Below are 22,144 nucleotides of genomic sequence, written 5' to 3'. Positions count from 1 at the left end.
AGTCATAAAACAGGTCTAAAACATAGACTGTCTGAAAAAGCTTTCCATTGTCTTTCAAAAACTATTGCTATTAAGCTCATTCATATATTCAACCTATGTATTGAAATATAAGTTCACGTAGTAACTGTTGGACTATTACTTGGATATAAATGTAGGCTTCATTCATAAAGTTGCATTAGTGATGCGTAATAAGTAGGCCTGAGAATAGCATAATGTAGTTACACTAAGCACAAACGTTTTAAAAAATGATTCATCAAAGCTATTCACAATAGGCTAGGAGCCATTGTGCATAGGTATTAGGAGCCATGATGTCATGTCAACCCGTTTTGTCACGTCCAGGTGACCATGGAAGAGATATACGATGAAGTTTGTTTCTTATTCGCTGTTGCTCATTTTCAAACATTGGCCAATGTCCCATGGGCCCTTAGTTAACAACTCAGCCTTTCTAGCTCCCCCCTTTGCATACGATTCATTTGCCTTGTAATGGCAGGCTACAGGAGTTTTGGGAGGAGAACGCAGCGTCAACTTTCGTACAAGCCGAAGCACAGTTTGCTCTAAGCTATGAAGGGATTGTTACGTGGTCACTTGTCAGTCACTCGACCCCGTCCAGAGCCGTCCATCTGCTCCCCCAGTGGCTGGCAGGTACGCAGAGCTTGAGGCTCGTCTACTGGCCACATTTGGGCTGGCCGTATCAGAGGACGCCAGATGGCTCCTTTCCTTGCCTCGCTGGGGTGAGTCGACACCCTCTAAGCTGATGGACCATAGGAAAGGATTCTGGAGCCACTACAAAGCATGTTCCCTTGAGAACTATTTTTGGTTATTTTGTTGCCCGACCAAGTCCAGCTAGCACTAGCCAACATGCCCGTTAAGGAGTTTTGTGGAGGATGGTTTAAGCAGCCTAACCTGGCCGAGTCTGATTAGACTCTGGGGCTAGGTGAGGCTGCACACCTGTTGCACTTAAGTAATCAGTGTACACAGGTTTAACCAGCCATCTCATCACACTCACGAAGAGATCTCCTTCATGGTAACATGAAGCAACAGGTCATGTATCATCGTCTGCAAACATTAAAATAAACCGGCTTCATCATCACCACCACCCTGCGGCCTTTGTCTGGAGGAGCACAGTGAAAGCCAACAAGGTGGTATGTAACGTCGTCCTTTGCTACACTGGCACCTAGAGTGGGGCTTCTCCAAACAGCTTGGGACACAGAAGGACTGTCCTAGGATGCTCTGGCTGACCAACAGCGACGATGGACAGTCGCCTTCCAGCACCTGCCCTTTCCCAGCACAGTGAAGCCCGGTGCAGGATGGGGGAGGCAGCCCAGGCCAAGCCCCCCCCCCTTGGCCAGCCACCACGTCAGACCAGGACCTCCTGCTCCAGGAGGGAGATGGGGAAGGCCCTGTCGCCTTGGGAGAGCGTGGCCCTACATAGAGCTGCGCTGGGCCCTCCGAGGGGCTACCAGTGCAGCCTGCCAGCCCAGCTGTCTCATCCCCGGCCCAAGCGCCCACTGGCCTCGTCCAACCCCAGAGGCTGCTTCGGGGGGGTTTGTCTGGCGCTGGCTCCACAAGGACATCGGTCACTGAGTGAACACCTGTTTGGAGATCCAGTGCACAACATGAAGGCACCATTGGAATTCTTTCAGGTGCAAGAGCAGCGTTTAAACCTGACAGTGTTGACCTTCTAGGCCCTCTGCTCTCTCCCAGGACAACCAGGGGGACAGAGGCCATCCCGCTGGCATCAACCTCCAGCGTGGATGTAACCCAGGCCTTCATCTGTGTTTGGGTAAGTAGACGGGCAGACCTTCTACCACTGCCCTAAGCGCTCTACCCTGGTGGACTCTTCATGTTTGTACCCGTGCACTGGCCTGCTCCCGGGTCCAAGGTGACGTCGACGCTGAAGGGTTTGTGTTTGTCAGGCACAATGTCCCCCGGAGATCAACGCCTTCTGATGGACTCACGGCATGGGTTGATGGGACATATCTCCTTCGAGGATTGTCTGTGACCATGACCAAAAATATCCCTGATGAATGGGAATATGCCTGTCACTTTGAAACCCGAGATGATGCTCCTTGGTATCATTACTGACATGAATACTTCCTTCACAATTCCTGGACTCTCATAATATGGTTATACCAGGATTTGTACGTATCCAACCATCAAAAGACTCTATTGTAGTATGTCTTCAGTGGTCTGAGGGCCTAAGAGTTGTAAGCAATAGGATGTATGAAGTGACAGGGTGAACATGACAACACTGTTTTCTTTTGCAGCTTTCACAGCCTTCAGTGAATTATGGGTTTCGGGATAATCCATCTGCAGAACTGGGTCTTCAATTTCAGTTTGTTATGCATGAATTGCTCCAGGAACATGATAAAGCTTCTTCATTCATCGATCTAGGTCCATTACCTTTTGATCCTGCTGCTGATGCTCTGAAGTGGCCTTTGAAATGTGCATGGAGAAAGAGGACCATGGATGGGGCTGCGTTTAAAAACCTAATGACATGTCAAAAAAGCTTGTTTAACCCGAGATATGATTCAAAACAAGATGTTTTCAAGACAGTTTCACTTAACAAAATATTCAATATGCACTGTCTAAAAACAAGCTCCTTTATGGGCCGGTTTCGGAGACAGGGCTTAAATCAAGACTGGCGTAGGCCTAAGTCAGACTAGTTAATCCTGGCTATTTAAGTGGCTTGCATGAACATGGCATAAATTTGGCTTAGTTAGTCTGAGACTAGCCTCATTAGACTAAGTGGAAGCACAGGCTGTTGGTCCAATTGTGCTCATGAAAACCTGAAATGGAGTATGAAACACCATTGTTGCAGTGAATTTTGAGACAACACAATGGCAGAGGCAAAGAGAATTCACTCCAAAAATTATAGTGAGCATGAAAAAACACTACTAAAACTAATTGTATCGAACCATCCAGTCATTGAAAGCAAAATCCATACTGCTGCTATTGAACAGAAGAAAAGAAGTGCTTGGACTGCAATTGGCAATGCATTCAATGCAAATGAAGATGTCAACACAAGAACAGTACAACAACTGCAGGTGGGTTAATCTTCATTATTAGGCACAAAAATATGTGTTTGTTTCCTGTTGCCTATACCCTGCTTATTTATGGCCTACCCAAATACAATACTCCTGCTGTAGGAAAATTGGGAGAGAGGGCTATGCTCCAAAAAATAATTCTGCATACCAGTAGCCATGGTGAATATGAAAAATAAAAATAAATGTATTGTCATTTGGCATGTGAGTGTGAGTGAGTATTAATCATCACAAACTACATTTTAACCAGCCTTGGTTCACTCGTTTAATTTTGCTACATTATTGTAATTTTGTACAGAAACAGTATGCAAGCAAAACTATACCATAATGAATACATTCCATATTTAAATGCTGAAGTGCTGCACTGTGAAAGCAGCTCTGTGTGCAAGTCCTCGCTGGTCATTGGCTGCCTCTGCCACCATGGGCACATCTGCATCATCCTGATCTTCCATTGGCAGATCAGGACAGCCATGCTGCTTCAGGTAGTTGTGCAGCACAGCTGTAGCAATGATCACTTTGCAGCATCTTCTTGGCTTGAAACGAAGCGTATTTCGTAAGCACTGGAATCGAGTTTTCCATGCTTCAAACATACGCTCGATCATCCCTCTAGTACGGATATGAGCTCTGTTGTACCTTTGCTGCTCAGCTGTTGTGGGAATTAGATGTGGTGTGAATAAATAGTTACTCTGACCATATCCACTATCACCAAGTAGTAGTCCACTATGTTGTCCTCTCGCAAATTGTGCACACAATGAAGAGTTGAGAAAAATCCTTGAATCATGGGTTGCACCTTTCCAACGGGCAACAATGTTTGAAAACTCCAAATTAGGAGTGCATACACCCTGAACATTGATTGAAAAACAGTTCTTACGATTCCTGTATTCCTCTGCATCAGGAGTTGATGGACACTTGATGGGAACATGACATCCGTCTATACAGCCAATCACTCCTGGGAAGTGCCCATATTCATAGAATTGCACTTTATAGTTGGCTCGCCCAGCAGCATCAGGGAACTTGATGTAAAGACTCCTCAGTTCACAAATGGCACTGCAGACTTTGTGAACTATTCTACATACAGTTGGTTCACTGACACCACACAAATCACCAGTTTCACGATGAAAGATTCCACATGCCAAGAACCTCAAAGTGATCAGAACTTGCAGTTGATTGGACACAGGCCTTCCTCTTTGAGTCAGAGAGGAAAGTCTAGGCTCAAGCAAAGTAATTATCTCCAATGCATTTTCCTTGTGCATACGTAAGCGGTCTCGAAAAGTTATTTAATCAAACTGATTCAATGGATCACTCCTATCCAGCAGTATTCGTCTGGCTGGCCTTTGTCGTGCATGTTGGTCCTCATTTAGATATTCCAAATAGTCCATGCTCCCAAACAATCCAAGCTCAGTTTCACAAACAGTAGCCTAGCCTACTAAGCAGGAGTTAAACCTGCCTCCTTGGCAGATTAGTTTAAGCTTCAATTCAGTCCAATTTAGTCCTGGAGTAGCTCTAATGCTCAATTTTGCAATCGGCTTTGTTTAATCCAGAACAGGCTTAATCCACGACTATTTTAAGCTATGTCTGTGCAAGTGAATTTCAGTTAAGCCAGCTCAAACAGCATTTTAGTCTGGGACTATAGCTTAAGCCTTGTCTCCGAAACCGGCCCTAAATCACTTAAATCTTGCTCTTTAGGTGATTTTGTCTTATATTGTCTGTGACAAGATATTTTGAGTTTTTGCAGTGTATCCATTCTTATTTAATCATGATTAATTATTCTGGGTTATCCTTCAGACATAATTATTGTCCTCCTTATTTCACAAATATGAATACGATGTGTGTATTTGTTATTCATCTAATGCTGAACTGACAGATGTTTTCTTTTAAACAGCCTATCAACCATGAATATGATTCAGATAATTCTCCACAACATAGTTGACTCCACCTGACTCCGCCTCCTCCTCCTTCCATCCGGGGTCACATGGATACTTAAGGATAATTAGTGAGGTTGGATCTCCATGGAATCTGAGAGGGTTGGATCTCCATGGGATCTGACTGTAGGTAGGTTGGATCTCCATAAAAAGGAAATCTGTCAAATGTCAACTTGTCTTTTAATTTTTATGATCTTTTTTATGATGAACAGAAACAGGTTTTTCCAAAAAATGGAACCCTGACTGTGAATAAGGAACCAACTTCAGTGTTGCTTTCCTCTTCTTCCAACAATAATTTTTAGCTTTAACACATATTCCTCTTCACCGCAGCTTAGTAATTTTCACATCAAGTAGAAAAACTGTTTTAATACCGATCAGCAACAATCCCAGTGATTTAATGTTCCGTGTGAGTCTTGGCTCTCCTGCATCGAAACGTTCCTTCACATCCACCTAATTCTGGTGTATGTGGGCAGTGGGCCTCACCTCTACTCTATCCGTTTAGGGTTCTCTATGAAGTAAGCCTTTTTAGGACTTTATTTATGACCCTTGTCACATGTGATAATGTCTCCTGTTTAACTTTATAAAGACTACCTCCTAGTTACAAAACAACACCTTAGTAAACTTTGATCAAGTATAGGATGTCAGTAGAGCTTAGGGGTTACTTTATTATAAATTATAGGGGTATATGCATGATAAACATGATACACGATACTTGCCAATATATTGGTTAAAATATTTTGTATATATTGTGTACATAAATTCCAATTCTCTAATTCCCTCAGTGGATTCAGAAGGTCCAATTCTAAACCCTCTTAACAAAGGTTGAAATATAAGCTTTTATTAGATTAAGTTTGGTGTAAACATTTAGCTATATCACTACTTAAGTGAAGCAAACAGTCCACATCCAGGCAAGGTAGAGCATTTGGTGTCTCTGTCAATCTGTCCCTCCACCACCTGCCTGCCTGTCTGTCTGCTGGCTTTTCTCTGTCTCTGTTGCAGAGGATTCTTTAAAGGCATATAGGAATGTAAACATGTAACTGTACACCGACATGCAGTAAAGCCGCCGAGTCCAAGTCATGAACCAGTTGGGAGTTTCTTTATGACGTCCATAACCATAAACATACTCCTCTGGAGAACAGGGAGTGAAATGTTGAACTGTGGCTGAACTTGTGAACTCATTGTACACAATGTACATCATGCATTTTTATGCATATCCCCGATGCTCAATTAACGAGGGGTTGATCATTCGTACACTTGTATGACACAATACATCTATCAGAGCTTATCTCCAGGAGACCAGGAGATTGGTCTGCTCAGAAGGTGGATTATGTAATATGTGGGAAGGAAGCCTTGTAATTAATCAGTCAACTTGGAATCCTATATGAGCACATTTGTTATAATTGGATAAAATTGAACATTCAAACAGGGTCAAAGGAATTAATTATTTACCAAGTATGAGTGCAACCGGGTCACTCTGATAAGCATGAGGAATGACAATGTTTATTCATGATGGACCCCCGCTGGTCCCCCTCTGAACTCATGTTACCATGACGAACGTGTAGGGATGCACAAGGCAAAGGAGAAAAGGCACACCTCTTTCTTGTGCTATGATAACATTATGTGTAACATTACATTGTAACACATGAAACATATGCCAAAATATGTTTTTAAAGCTCAAACAGGAGACAACTCCATAGGAATATAAAATATAACAGACCTAATTATCTAAGCACATATTATCAACCTTTATAGCTTTTGCATTTCAACTGATCGAGAGTGGGGTACCTTGGGCAGCTGAATCAGTTTGCAGAATGACTTGGCATTTCCAACAGAACACTGGACTGGACTTTCCTCATCTCAAAATAACTACAGCTGAAGGCGTCTTCCCTCTGCCAAGCATGACAAACACTGCCATGCTCATTTCTAGGGGACATTGAACCTCCAATGCTTTTCCATGTTCTACTCCCAATACACACCAATTCACAATATGGCTTAAGCATAAACCAAAATAAACATAGCTTCTAACTACTAATACAGCTGTGATTATACACAGTCTGACTATAACTACTAATACAGCTCTGATTATACAGTCTGACTATAACCACTATTAAAGCTGTGATTATAGAGTCTGACTATAAATACTAATATAGCTGTGATTTTACAGTCTGACTATAAATACTAATACAGCTGTGATAATACAGTCTGACTATAACTACTAATATAGCTTGGATAATACTCTGACTATAACTACTAATACAGCTGTGATTAAACATTCTGATCCTAACTACTCAAACAGCTGGGATTATACAGCCAGACTATAACTACTAATACAGCTGTGTCAAATAGTGGTTTTCCGTTTCACTACTTAAATGTCATTTCTCCAAAATATCTCTATGACAGTTATAAACTTTACAAGAATCCTTGCTCATTTGCGATAAAGTAATGTAGTGTTTCAGAGCTACTGCATGCCCTGTATATATAACCAAATACCATCAAGCAAACCAGGCATCCGTAATGCCTACAGGGTACTATTTATGGTGTTATCAATTTGCAATCTGGTTCCTGTAATGCACAGTGAAATAAGTGTCACACACTTTATGGAAAATGTAATTTGTTTAGCATATTTGAGATGGAAATGGAATTCCATGAGTGCCATGGATGACATTAATGTTTAGGTATTACTTACCTCAATCATATACTAGCTAGACATATATATGTGTACACACATATATATGTCTTATTATATATATATATATATATATATATATATATATGAAAAGCTATCTTGACACGTCAAGATAGCTTTTCATATATGGGTGAAATGATAATGATACTAACGCATCAAATAAAAATGTATAATAAAACAAAGCAGCTCAGATTACTAATGTAAAGACAAGGATTCAAACAACATGAAGCTGCATGGTTTCAGGAATAGCAGGGTCTATATGATTAACCATGCCAACGATAGAAAGGTTGCATTACTAACAAACCTAACATAATATATTCACTAACTAATCCTTACGAAAATATTTTTTTTACTTAGTCTACACTTTGAGATGCATGTAGCATGTGGCCATTGAGCAACATGTAGGCAGTCCTAAATATTTATGACAGTAGTGTAGGATAAGGTATATATACCCAACCTATCAATATCAGATAAAAAACGGATGGCTTAATGGCTTCTGAAAGGAACATTTCTTTTCACATTTTGAAGTTATGTAAATAGGTTACCTACTAATGCCATGTGCTGATCCTATTAAATAAATAACAAAATAACAAGTTAATTATGTGTCTGGAGAATAGCATGCCAACAGTGTTTTTGCAGGTTAACCCGAGGAACCAGGCTACTCTCCATTACTGTACAACCATAGAAACACACACATTTCTTTAGCATTTTATTATTATGTTGCTTGGTTAAACCACAGAGGTTTCTTGTGAAATAGAGGGCAATATCTATCAAGGGATGCTGTTTATATTGCTGTTTATATTTAAAATAAAGAGCCATAAATATTGCACAGAAACACTACATTGTGTTAACATATAAAGCTCCTAGCAGATCTATATAACTAGTATATTTAGGATAATGTATTATTAACTCTATTAAGAGGTTTGTGTGTCTTGGTACTTCTTCACCAAAACTCTATTATAAGGAACGTGTTGTTCTCATTGTTCTCATTATAATTATTATTATAGTAGAACCCTACATGCTGTATTTAGCTCTGTATTCTATGCTAGAGGCATTTTGTTGTTTTTGTGGGAATTTCCAAACAAACAAGTCTATTCACTGTGAAGACCGATTATCAATGGTATATTTAGCTGAATGTATCCAGTTGTCTCCCAGCGATTATCCCTGGTCAACAGGAATAGCCCATTCTCCTTTAGGAACAGGTCATTGGTGGGACGGAAAGAAATAGGTCAACTTTGTCTGATTTGTCATTTCTCCGTTTGACCTCAATTCTGTCCCAATGCTCCTACTTTACACGGGGAAACTCTGCAGATATTTCTCTTTTAGATAATGCTCCAGCCTCCTGATTTCCTCGTGATTTGGAAATAACATGTTATGCACTTGAAATAATTTGCATTGACTAAATATAAACTGTCAAATTTGTACGATTGTAACGATTCTATCCTCTTTTCCCATTCCATGGCTTAAATTAGTAATACATAATTTATTGATCATTAACCAGTTTCATGTATGCAACAAATCAAAACGGAATAAATGATGAAAAGAAAATTTTATATATTTGCATATATATTATTTCACACTAAATTGTTCTCCTTGAACCAAAGTAAGGTTATTCTGAGTAGTTTGGATTAATGTAAGAGTATGTCTGTTCCCTATTGAGAACTAAAAGCTGTCTTTGTGCCTTCAGATCAGTTACCGCATGTTACTATCTTACACACAAAGTACTTCTATTATGCGCTGACTTACACAATCAGCTTGGCTCTCTATCTGTCTGTATCTCTGCCTGTATTTCTGTGCGGATGGGAGGCGTCTCTGCTGTCCGGGGACTATAAAATAGCGGTGCAGTCCGACTCTAAAACATTAATCCTGCAACTGCATCCATAAGCGAGCCTACAGTCAAGAGACAACACCAATGGCTTCCATCCATCGACCGCAGATCAAGAAACCAGGTAGGAAACCCTCTGTCCATGTTGTATCATTGTTCAAACTGGATTTAAAGGAAAATCTATATTTTCTCTTTTCAAATTCTGTTCTTTAAGAGCTTCAATTTCACCTTGTATGACATTCTAAACGCCATTTGGAACATGCTTTGACCTCTGTTGCACAGAATCAAACATGGCCAGCCCCTGCCGTTTCACAGACGTGCACGGCCTGCCCAGCATTGAGAACCTCGTGAGGTCAGCGGAGCACACCCCGGAGGTCATCAGCACCCGGGTCACCGGCACCATCCCGGACTGGATCACGGGCAACTTCCTCAGAAACGGCCCGGGGAAGTTTGAGTATGGAAATCAGACGTGAGTTGTAACAAAGGATCACACTGCTTCCAAAATGAAACAGTGGATTCCCTGAGCCTGAATGTTTTTCTGTTCATTTGTCCAGGTTCAACCACTGGTTCGATGGCATGGCTCTTCTGCACCAGTTCAAAATAGCCAAAGGCAGGGTGACGTACAGGAGCCGTTTCCTGTCCAGTGACTGCTACCAGGCCAACAACGAGAACAACCGCATCATGGTGTCCGAGTTCGGAACCGTCGCCCTGCCGGACCCCTGTAAAAACTTCTTCCACCGCTTTCTGTCCAGATTCGAGCTGCCAAGTGAGTTTCTAAAGAGAACACCATATACATTTAAACATTGTAAGTTGCAAATATTGTGAGCATAAATACATGAATTTGTGCTCTCTTTAATCTTTTGTGCCTCTCTTTAATCGTTTGTGCCTACTCTTTAATCGTTTGATATAATAATCCAGACGCAGGGCGTCTGTTTGTGTTGTATAGTGGAGGGGACTTAAGGGTACAGATGAGACTACATTTCATAACATTTGTGGTCTGAGGCATTTTTAGGGAGATCGGTAGTAAGATAATGGCATGAAGGAGTATCTAAAGGAAATAGCCTCATCTAGTAGAGGCTTTTTAATAACTTATGCGTTAAAAAAGTGTGTCATTCTGGTGAAGTGGTAGAATCATGTTCCAGTGTTCCCTATATTCTAACGAGTGTGGTCAATGTGTTCCCGTCTGCAGAGGCCACTGATAACGCCAGTGTTAGCTTCGTCACCTATAAGGGGGACTACTATGTGAGCACGGAGACCACCTTCATGCACAAAGTGGATCCTGAGACCCTGGAGACCACCGGAAAGGTACAGAGGGGAGGTTCAATTACACACTTGTTAACCAAGCTTCCTCGCCTGTGCGCACAACTGCTATATATTGAGTAAGGAAGATAATTAAGGGTTATATTCCTTAATTCAGAACCTGTGCATCTTTCCCTTCTGTTCCCCTTTACAATATATAACAGACAGTTTCAGATTATTTTATGTATGGATTAAAGTGAAGTTTTCTCTGAGTAGGTGGACTGGAGCAAATTCATTGCAGTCAATGGAGCCACAGCCCACCCACACAATGACCCGGATGGCACCACCTACAACATGGGCAATTCCTACACTCCAAAAGGTAGCTAACTCCTCACACACATTGACATGGTTCAGTACATTTAAAGCAAGCATATACTGTTGAATGATTTGACACATTGAAAAAATCCTATTGAATGTGTGTCACACCAGGGGCCTTCTACAACATCATCCGTGTGCCACCTACAAAGTCCTCCCCAGAGGAGACGCTGGAGGGGGCCACTGTAGTCTGTTCCATTCCCTCCACAGACAAGACAAAACCCTCCTACTACCACAGCTTTGGTGAGATAGACCCTTCAACGTCACCATACCATCAAGAAGAATGCACGTTAGTCTCCTCAAGGTATGGTTTGTAGAGACTAACGTTGTTGCTTCCCCTTTCAGCCATGTCGAAGAATTACGTGGTGTTCATCGAACAGCCCATCAAGATCAACCTGCTGAAGGTTGTGACCGGCAAACTTACTGGGAAGGGCATCAGTGACAGTGTCTACTGGGAACCCAAACTTGACACCATCTTTCACCTGATAGACAAAAAGACAGGCAAGGTGAGATTGGTCTAAGTTATATTGTAGTCCCACTGCTTTCGACCAGAAGGGTTGCTTATTGGTGATCCGTTCAGGCGAAAGCTGACCCGTATGTTTCAAGAGGGGCCTAACCTTACTCCTTTGTCTGACTTCTCTTGCTCAGTTGAGTTTGGTGAAGTACCACACCAAAGCAATGTCCACCTTCCACCAAATCAACGCCTTTGAGGAGAATGGCTTCCTGCTCATGGACATGTGTGTATCAGACGATGGCCAGGCCATCAATAACTACATGGTGCAGAACCTGCGCAAGTCCGGAGAAGCCCTTGATGAGGTCAGTTCAGCAGACAGAGGAAACTCTATTAATCTCAGTAGAAAGTAAAGGACAGCAGTAGAAATGTAAAGTGAAAGAAATGACAAAATCTAGAAGAAACACGTACACAGGGAGTTTAGCACATATTAATTAGTTACGCCCTGTTTACACCTACCCGATAGTGGGCCCCGATGGTGCCCGATGGATAAATCAGCAGCTATCGTTATAACATCGGCAAATAGCGTGGTTGCATCGGGAAACACCGTTACTCTTCCCGGGAACTTCGTTAGACAACGGGAAGAAAAGCTCAATGATCGGGCAACATCGGGTAACATCGGCAAAGAACGAACATGTTTGTTAATTTTGGGTCTATCGGGGTAGAATCGGTTACCAGGTGTTGCTATGGACTAATCGGCTATAATCGGGAATAGAACGGGACTACGGGAGTATAACGTAAGACATCGCAAGTCGTTCGGGAATTTTCCTGGGGTACATCGGCTATATTCGTTAATCTTCTTTAAATAGAAACCACTTTCTTGGTTTCTATTTAAATGTAGTGTGTCTATGACTTTCGTTTCGCCATAATAGTAACCGTTGTATAAAAGCAATAGATCACTTCAGTCAGTGGCATGTGCTCATTATACCACTGTGAAGGGGGTCGCCGGCCCTCCGCTGCGCGTCGGGGCCGGACAACGCCCCTTAACAGTGGTATAATGATCACATACCACAGCCTGGCGTGATCTATTGCTTAAATATAAATAAATATCAGTCTAAACCAGTCTCCCCTTTGCCTTCTCCCGAAATGACGCCAAACGCGTCATTTGACGTGTTTGGCGTCATTCGAAATGACGTCAAATGACGCCAAACGCACTTCGGCTGTCTTCCCTGGCATAAATCGTTATGTTATCGTTATAACATCGGGTATGTGCTACCCCGATAAATTGACCCGATCATACATTTTTAGCCCGATGTCACCCGAATCACCCCGAATTCCACATCGGTGGCCATTAGTGGGATGGTGTAAACGGGGCATTAAGAGTCCATATTACTTGGCCAACTGACAAAAAGAGTATATTGCATCTCTATTTGTAATTGACTGTAACCATATGGATAAATATCATATCTCACAATATCATGTGAAGTTAGATAGCGTTGGAATGTACTTGGGCCTTTTGTCACAGTGAATTTGATCATTAAAGGGTGTCTTTTAGTAAGTGTAAAACACAATGTTCAGGGTGTTTCTCGAGGATCATTAAAGGGTGTGTTTCCTCAGGTGTACATCACCATGTGCAGGGTGTTTCTCGAGGATCATTAAAGGGTGCGTTTCCTCAGGTTTACAACACCATGTGCAGGTTGTTTTCTCGGGGATCATTAAAGGGTGTGTTTCCTCAGGTGTACAACACCATGTGCAGGGTGTTTCCGAGGCGCTTCGTCCTTCCTCTTAACGTGGGCACTGATACACCATGTGGCACCGACCTGAACAAGGAGACGGACAGCACGGCCACAGCCATCAAGATCTCCAACAATAAAGTACACGTACACTGTGAACGCACTCACATTCTCACACCCTTCACACATTTTTAATTCACTACCAAATCAACCGTTCTTTCTTTTTGCGTTTTCATTTTCATTATTAGTAATAATGATTGTAATAAATATAGAATAATGATGTATCGTTATTCCATTGATCCAGGTTTTCTGTACCCATGAGGACCTCCATGGAGAGGACCTCCACTTTTATGGAGGTCTGGAGTTCCCACAGATTAACTATGCCAAGTACAACACACGGCCCTACCGCTACTTCTATGGCTGTGGCTTCCGACACCTAGTGGGAGACACTCTGATCAAGATGGACATCCACAGCAAACAGATGAAGGTACCTTTGGTCATATTGATGTTACAAGTCAGGGCTTTGTTGTACATAATTATCATGATTGAAATAGATCAAATCTCAGTAATGAAATGCAACTGGAGATACGCTATTACCAGATATTAGCATTTTAAACAATGAATAACTACTGTACTATTTGTTATCATTCAAGGTGTGGGAACGGCCAGGTCTGTACCCATCTGAACCGGTCTTCGTACCTTCTCCTGACGCCACAGAGGAAGACGATGGCGTGGTGATGGCTGTGGTCATCACTCCAAACAAGGTAAACACACTCAGCTTGCTCTGGCTTCAATCTTCAAACCCTTGTAAGCACATATGTTGTGTAGAAGCATTTAATGAATTTAGCATCTCTTGAGTATAACCTTTATCCCCGAAACAGGACAAGAGCACCTTTCTCTTGGTGTTGGACGCCAAGACCTTCAAGGAGTTGGGCAGAGCAGAGGTGCCAGTGAATATTCCCTATGGTTTCCATGGGACGTTCAATGCCACGGCATAGATGGGAAGGACCAGACTAGCTTGTCTCTACTCTCAAATAGTATAGAGAAACTGTTGCATACTCCGACAAGATTTGTATAGTGCAATGCACACCAGATTTTATTAATTAACTTGAAACATATCTTATTTACCAAATGTAGTTTCAAAAAGCAGCACAATCTTAGATTTTGAAAGTTCATTGTCTTAAAGACATGACAGTAATATTGCTACACTGAGAGGAAAAACAAAAACAAAAAGACACCATATATGTTTGTATAATATATTTTTTTATACTTTTGTATAAACAATTAGATAAACTTTATAAATGTTCAAATGTGGTAATTTTGATTTATGAAATTAGTTAAAGGAGAAAAGTATTGTTTTCATCATATAGTAATTGATCAAATACAAAAATGTGTTTGAAGATAACTATCCAAAAGTATATCCAACGTACATGTCTTCAAGAAAAATACGCTAGACAGTTAATGGCTATTCATTTATTCCATATTGTAACTGGTGCAATACTGAATCAAAACTAAATATGAAGACACAACTGTAAAAATAAAATGTATAAACACTGACAACAAAAATAAATATGTTTAAAAACAAAAAACTGATTTGATGAGATGTGTTCTTTTGGGCCTGGGTGGAAGATCATCACCCCTTGAGTTTATCAGCAATAAGGACTAGAGTATGCTTCAGGTTGTCCTTCTTCTCCTGTAGCTGAGCCTCAAGCTGCCTGGCCTCATTCAGAATGCCCTCCAGGTCCCTGACCTGAGAGGCGTCTAGTGCTGCTCTCTCACTGCAACACAAGAACACTGGGGCTGTGACTTGGGCTGTCCATTCAAATAGGAGAGGATGGAACCCAAAGGATGCATCGGAATCAGGGAGGATATCAGAAGGTTTCAAAACTAGAACACAAGTAACGCTTTAATTATATTGATTAGCCTACCTTAAAACAGCAGCATATTGCGAAAACAGCATGTTGACCTCTCTATTTGCACCTGTTTATCAGAAAGATAACTAAGTTCAGTCTGTCTTATTTGTGCACGTTATCACAGTTGCTTCTCCAAGTGGTTTCATATGAAAGATACAGCAAATTCAAACAAAGGAGGGAAACTATGTTGAAACTGAATGAAGGAGCCACCAGTGCATGAACAGGATGCGTAATGAAGGAAGAAGGAAGGACTGATTAGGAATACAACAAATGACTCAAATGAATCTTAAAGAAATGAACAATGGAAGGGTTCATGAAAATAAAATAATCAAGTGAAGTGGACAGGTTTTGATTATTAAATAACTGGTGAATTCATGTTTAATTTAGCCATGTTCTATACACTGAACCTGGGCAGTATTCTAATACATCCCATTGAGTAGAAACCAATAGCACGTGTCTTTATGCATACCTGCAACTGAAGCTTCAAACACACCAGCCAGACCCAGCATCTGTGTTTTACTCCAAGTGGCTTTCTTCTCTGCCGTTGATCGGTCCTGATATGCAGCCATGTGCTCCATCTATTGCAACAGGGGAAGAATCCTCTGAAAACTATCCGTGTACAAACAGCAGTAAAGTCACATTCAGTAGCATGAGACTGGTGCAGGAATACCGTCTCTGTGATCAGTATAAACCAGCCTTAGAGTCAACGTTACAAAGCTTCATTCATCTGGCCACCATGCTGGCAGCCAAACTGGCCTGAGGTCACTTCTGCTCACCTCTTCAATTGGTTTCTGTTTAGGGCATCTGCTCTTAACACCCTTGTTGCTTGCTATTGTTGGAGCCATGTTAACTTGCATTGGAAATCCTTTCATTATTATATACGGTGACTGCAAATGTGGGAAAACAATTAGACTTATCAATATTGTACACTTATAGCACACATAACTGAACACACCACTCAAAAAGCACATTGCATTTAAGAGTCAATCATAATATAATCAACCATAATAGCAAGGATGCTTGGAGGAGAGAAGTTGCACTGCCATCTGTTTGTGAGGAGCTCAGTGGTTTAAGCCACTTCTAAAACAAGGACATTACCAATAACATTAATTCAGTAAGTATGGGATATATTCAACTGAATTTAAGGCGGCCGCCTTAACCATACAGTACTGGGGGAAACACTGCATTTTACTATACCAGTGGCACACAATGCTCTTCCCCAACTTAGAGTTGTACAGAATGATTTGGAGGAAATGTCACCGACATTAACAGGAAGTACTTTAACATGCGTTTAACATTTGTGTCTGAACGAGCTGACACATCGCTGTGAAATTGGTCAGGATTATGTAATTATTATGTAAAAAACCCTTGATGCCAAGATCCAGTGCACTGGTTAAAGATCATGATCTGGGTAAAGGTCGTTATCTGATTAAAGAGCTCATTCAGACTAAAACTTTATCACTTGAACCAGGTTCAGCTCGTTCAGAAACAAACGTTATCCTGTGAACCAGATTCAGGTCCTTCAGACACAAATGTTATCCTGCAAACCAGAATCAGCTCGTGCAGACACAAATGTTATCCTGTGAACCAGAATCAGCTCGTTCAGACACAAATGTAATTCTGTGAACCAGAATCAGCTCGTTCAGACACAAATGTAATTCTGTGAACCAGAATCAGCTCGTTCAGACACAAACGTTATCATGTAAACCAGATTCAGTTGGTTTGTTTTATCAGACCATGCGGATTTCAACCCACCGCCTTGGAAGGAGCAGTTATGCTTATAGAACAGCTAAGCTGTGGACATAGGTTATCTTTAAAATAAAACCGTTGGGCTCTTTTCTGAGGATCAGTTCAGTGACTAATGAACCCCGAGGAACGGAACCACGAAGCGGCGGTTAGCTCGGCTAACGGGTCAAGCTAATGTCCACTCCCTAAATATCTAACATTAACGTTACGTTAACATCCTATTTAAACACTACAAACGAATTAAAACTAACGTTAACATCTTATTTTAACACTACCAACATAAGGAACATTACGTTAACATCATATTTGAAAACTACCAACATAACGAACATTAACGGTAACATCTTATTAAACGCTACAAACTAAATGAACATTAACGTCAACATATTGGCCTATTTAAACACCGGAAGGCTGGAGAATGATAAAAACACTGAACCGACTCACGTCGCGGTTAACCGCTATTCAGTGAACCGCCCGTTAATGCTCTTCAGTGAACCCTTGTTGCGGTGAAGCGGCCTGATAACGCTCCTCATTGATCCGGCCCAGTGATGTTCCTCAGTGAACCTGCTGACTCACGTCGCAGTGAACCAGACGGTAACGCGGAGGGTTAAACTTTAGACCAACGAGTTAAGACCAGCGCGAGCTGCTCTAACCATGACCTCATTAACCTGTGTCAAGAAGGTGAATATTGGGGTTCATGTGAAGACGTAGGGCTGTTAATGGACAACCCAGCTGATCATTCCTCCATGGTGTTCATGTGATGATGTAGGAGCCCCAACCAGGTAATCATTCCCTAATGGGATTCATGTAATGATATAGGAGCACCACCCACGTGATCATTCCCCCATGGGGTTCATTTGATGACATAGGAGCACCACCCAGGTGATCATGGTTTCTATGTCAGCAGCTCCATCTACTCCCTACCTCATTAAAATAATCCTCTTACTTATCTTGAATATTCTTTTTTTACATTTTGTGCTTGTCACTGAATAGAAGAGATATGTTCATATCATTTTAGAATTTGAAACCTAACACATGTAAGCATACTTTCATTTATGCCTACATCAGATCATAATATTTGAATATCTGAAGGAACATTTAGGCCATGTACATTGAATAAAGCATGGAGAAGAACAGAAAGACCAAAAATAAACATTATTTTCCATGGCCTACATATTTAATTTGTTAAATGATATAGCCTAGTGTTTTTAATTCGTGATGCCACATGCCAGTAGATTGGGAGGCTGTATTTCATGTTTTTATTATGGTGGGCGTCGTGCTGCTCTTCATCCCCAGCGGCCAATCGCAGGCGCGCTTGTCGGTGACCTCATCAGCAACATGAACACAAACATGGCGACGGCGAAGGACGGCGGGATGCGCTCCTCTCTCCGATGGACCGTGTGTCTCTTCTTCGTGTCTGCAGTGGCGGTACGGGCATCCACACTGCGTCTTCACCAAGAGGAACGACACAGGCTACCACAAGACAGAGGATTTATAACGGTGAACGCAGACGTGGATTTATCAGACGGACTGGGCGCTGCAGCTCCCAAACTGCGACAAACCGCGCGGCGTGCAGCCATAGGGGACGGGGGGAGTGCAGGGACCGGACCCCGTATCAGGAACCGCCGTGGGGCCGCCGTGTCGGCCCTGCCCAAGGTGTACGGACAGGTAACACACACACACACACACACACACACACACACACACACACACACACACACACACACACACACACACACACACACACACACACACACACACACACACACACACACACACACACAAAGATGCGTTGCCATTTCCTGCAGAACATATGGGAATCTCTGACCACCGCTGAAGTGAGAAAGAAATAAGATATGGTTTAAGTTGAGACACACATGTGTTACATATTTCACCTGGGGGGGCTGGACGTTACTCTCACGTGTTCACATTCTGGTTCCAAGCATGCATTTCCCTGGTGGTGGTCGTTTCCCAGATTGTCATCTCTCCTCCCATCAGGCATCTGTCATTCAACGCCTTGGTGAACCAGCCTATTCTGTGGTCCCCTCGAGTCATTTCTCCTCCAATCTTTACCTTTCTGCAAAGCATCCCCAAAACTGAAGCTGTCTGGGAAACGAAGAGAGAGCAAGTCACTTGGTATAATTAAAGGGTTGTCCTGATTGTAATGAATGATATGTATATACTGAGAATAGAAACACTAAACAAGAATGGACTGCTGTGATGCAACCTCTTTTGAACTGATCTTGCCAGATCCAGTATTCGTTTAGAGATTAGTTGCAGTACTAATTTCTCATCATGAAGATTGCATTCATACTAAGAGCCAAACCGTATTGAAACTCAAACAAAAATGTAAAAAATGGTGTGCCCTGCAGTTATTCAGTAGGCCTGCATTGCAGTAACCTTGTCTGTTCTTGCAGTGAAAGTCCGAGCCAGGCGGCCTATCGGTGATCTGTATTTAAATACTCTGGTACCCTATTCTATTATGAAGTAGAATATAACTGCCAACATTGGCATTTGCAGGCCTGCATTGCAGTAACCTTGTCTGTTCTTGCAGTGAAAGTCCGAGCCAGGCGGCCTATCTGAGATCTGTATTTGAATACTCTGGTACCCTGTTCTGTTATGAAGTAGAATATAACTGCCAACATTTGCATTTGCAGTGAGAGCCTTGCCCTGTGAACATTTACACACTGAACAAGTGCACAAAAAGTGTCTAACAAAACCCAATAAAGGATAAAGCCAGAAGCATAAATAGGCTTTTCTAGTGACAATCTTTCGATGCACAACTGCCACCGTGGTCAAAAAGCCCCTTGCAAATCGCAGAGACAGCCTGCTGTTCTGCCTGCTTGCATCCAGCCCATAGGTTTGATTCTAAAATACCTCTGTGGTAAAACATCTAGCTAAAGAGGCAAATTTCCCTGTAAAAAAAAAAGTGAGAATTTTTTTTTCTATACCAAAAACATAATAAAAAAGGGTTTCCCCATTCCCCGCCCCTGGTCCAAACAAGGGACTGTTTAGGTCGAAGAAACAAAGTACCGTGTAAACCCTGGTGGTCAGACACACATCTCCCACCTTTGTTTCAAACCGTTTGCTGAGTCGTGGTTGCACATATTGGAGAACAAAGTTTGTTCCTTTCTGGATTTGCGCATGTGGTCTGTGAGCTTATGTGTCACCCTTGGCAAAAGGACTGGCCGATTAGTCAATATTAATATCTATCACGATAAAATGAAATGAGCGGATGGATCACCTGTTTGGTAATTCTGAGCCGACAGGGGGCGCTATAACTCAAAATCGAAGAAAAACCTTCAGCCCCAATGTTCGCTTCAAAGCGCCTCAGGGACTTAAAGCTTGGGGAGCGCGCAAATTAGTGATACTAGAGTTGGAATGCTCACAGAATATTGCGCTAACAACAAGTTGGCTCATGTAACCACACACTCATTTTCTTCCGAAAATGTATGCGGCGACCTCTCTAGTTGTGTATTTATTACCATTTAGTAAGACAAAACCATTCAGTTCAGTAAGAAATGGCTCCATCTCTGACTAAATCCTTTCTGATCTAGTCCCAAATAATATAGGAAAAGAATAAGATGGCATTTAACAATCCACATATGTGTTCTTTGATCTAAATATCTTAAATATTTTTTAAATGAAAAAACAACCTGTCGGCCTTGTCCACACTCACAGGTCAGTGTGGAATTCGGAATTCCACAATCAACCTCAACGTTCTCCTGCTCCCTCCCGGTAGATCAAGCTCCGCTAAAAGACAAAGCTTGAGGCATCCTGGTCACCCTGTCCAGTCTCTGTTCAGCTCAGCTCAATGTTGAAGATCACAACCTCTATTCGTTTTGGACCACATAAGTTTGAGAAGCGCTCATCTGCTTGAAAGCTTTCCAGTCTTTAAAGAAAAAACACCTGCTCTAACAGTTTGTCTGGCTGGTTTACCATGGGGTGTGTTGATTGGTCATTGATTGGTCAATGCACCACAGGTGTGGAGCCTCACCCAGCCCAAGAGCCTAATCAGTCTGACCTGGGCCAGGTGCGGCTGCTTAAAGTGGCCATCAACTACACACACACACCTGTTTAAGGCGGCTCTGAACTATTTCCATATCTTTTTTAAAGTCATGTCGGGACAGACGGTTACTCTTTATGTAGATGGAACACCGAATGTAACTCCATTACAAATGTGTTCAAGATAATTTTTAGTGTGACACTCCATAGGAAGTGCATTAACAATATGAAGACAAACTTTTCAGTTTGATCAATGTAAACATTTATTTAATTAAATTTCACCAACTTAAAGCTGGATTCAGTTAAATCCATCTTTGCATTTACTATGGCCGGGCAATTAATCTAATTTCGATCTCGATTTCCATTTTAGCGTCAAACGATCACAAAACTGATGTAATCGAGTTTTTTATATTTTTCTTTTTTGTTGAAAAAAAACAGCTGAATACATATCTGTACATTATTTCAAACTCAAAAATAATCGTTTGAAAAATCGTGATTTCAATAGACCAAAATATTCGTGATTAGGATTTTTCCATAATCGAGGACCCATAGCATATACCTACATATTTATCTTATTTCTCAAGGGCACAAATTATGTTCCATACTTCTGAACGCTCTAGCATCATAAGCGTTTTAAGGCAAACATTAAACTAATACATGCGCATATATATCCTAAATTCTTTATACATTTGTAAGAGAAGCCTTTCTTCACACACAATGAATGCATGGATGATGGGGAGCTGGTGGTTTTAGATACTGGCTTCTCCATGTTTGGCCAGGGCTGTAGGCATGATCTCTGCTCAGGCATGTGTTGTTGTGTTTGTTTGTGCCGGGTCAGGAGAACTGAGTTCCTGCCAGACCAAGGTACCAAGTAGCCAAGAAGACCCGGCCTGTGTGGAAAAGTCATATGCGCATCATGATGAATTGTATCACAAGACAAAAAACATCTTGCTTTACTTAAACCCACTGGTTCTGATGCATCTGTTGTTATGAAACTCACAAACAATAAGTGGCCCGCTCTTCGTATTAATCATCGTAATAATCGACTGATTATGTATTGGATTTGGATCATAAAAAAAGAAATGCCCTTGTCCCTCGCTTGCGCTTGAAGACCATCCTATTAGCTGGTAACATCTGCAGAGGCCCACCGTTTCACTTAAAGCTTCCGTTAACTAGCTTCCCCACTGAGAGGGGCTGGCTTCACC

General features: G+C 41.8%; 2 protein-coding genes and 1 long non-coding RNA gene across 4 annotated transcripts in view; 2 read left to right on the top strand and 1 right to left on the bottom strand.

Annotated features, from left to right (window-relative positions):
• The first annotated feature begins 9,435 nt into the window (after positions 1 to 9,435).
• Positions 9,436 to 14,864, top strand: bco2b (beta-carotene oxygenase 2b). The gene is made up of 12 exons (XM_030337250.1): positions 9,436 to 9,601; positions 9,760 to 9,946; positions 10,032 to 10,243; positions 10,667 to 10,782; positions 10,993 to 11,095; positions 11,206 to 11,334; positions 11,437 to 11,597; positions 11,740 to 11,907; positions 13,279 to 13,416; positions 13,580 to 13,762; positions 13,929 to 14,039; positions 14,157 to 14,864. Exons 1-12 carry the CDS (start codon positions 9,565 to 9,567, stop codon positions 14,271 to 14,273), a joined length of 1,662 nt encoding a protein of 553 aa, XP_030193110.1. The 5' UTR covers positions 9,436 to 9,564; the 3' UTR covers positions 14,274 to 14,864.
• LOC115528874 (uncharacterized) lies at positions 14,734 to 17,724 on the bottom strand. 2 transcript variants are annotated; one of them, XR_003973396.1, is made up of 4 exons: positions 17,379 to 17,724; positions 15,658 to 15,766; positions 15,204 to 15,255; positions 14,734 to 15,053 (listed from the first exon to the last, which is right to left on the bottom strand). It is a non-coding gene; the product is annotated as an uncharacterized LOC115528874 (long non-coding RNA). The 2 variants fall into 2 exon arrangements; XR_003973395.1 differs by lacking the exon at positions 14,734 to 15,053 and adding an exon at positions 15,965 to 16,075 and having other exon boundaries at positions 17,379 to 17,721.
• Positions 17,725 to 18,262: 538 nt separating this feature from the next.
• sorl1 (sortilin-related receptor, L(DLR class) A repeats containing) overlaps positions 18,263 to 22,144 on the top strand; it is a 54,926-nt gene continuing 51,044 nt past the window's right edge. Inside the window, exon 1 of the mRNA XM_030381513.1 lies at positions 18,263 to 18,602. Coding sequence (XP_030237373.1) covers positions 18,273 to 18,602 — 330 coding nt within the window. The 5' untranslated portion in view covers positions 18,263 to 18,272. The remainder of the gene's footprint in view (positions 18,603 to 22,144) is intronic.

The sequence above is a fragment of the Gadus morhua genome, chromosome 16 (assembly GCF_902167405.1).
Source record: "Gadus morhua chromosome 16, gadMor3.0, whole genome shotgun sequence".
Classification (NCBI taxonomy): Eukaryota; Metazoa; Chordata; class Actinopteri; order Gadiformes; family Gadidae; genus Gadus; species Gadus morhua.
The sequence above is the reverse complement of the archived record's forward strand: the minus strand, read 5'-3'. Positions and strand labels throughout refer to the sequence as shown.

Bases quoted from the DNA above. Each gene is read 5' to 3' on its own strand.
- bco2b (XM_030337250.1), top strand. From the start codon at position 9,565: ATGGCTTCCATCCATCGACCGCAGATCAAGAAACCAG. The intron at 13,417-13,579 runs GTACACGTACAC...CCATTGATCCAG, and splicing joins TCAAGATCTCCAACAATAAA to GTTTTCTGTACCCATGAGGA. The intron at 13,763-13,928 runs GTACCTTTGGTC...TTATCATTCAAG, and splicing joins TCCACAGCAAACAGATGAAG to GTGTGGGAACGGCCAGGTCT.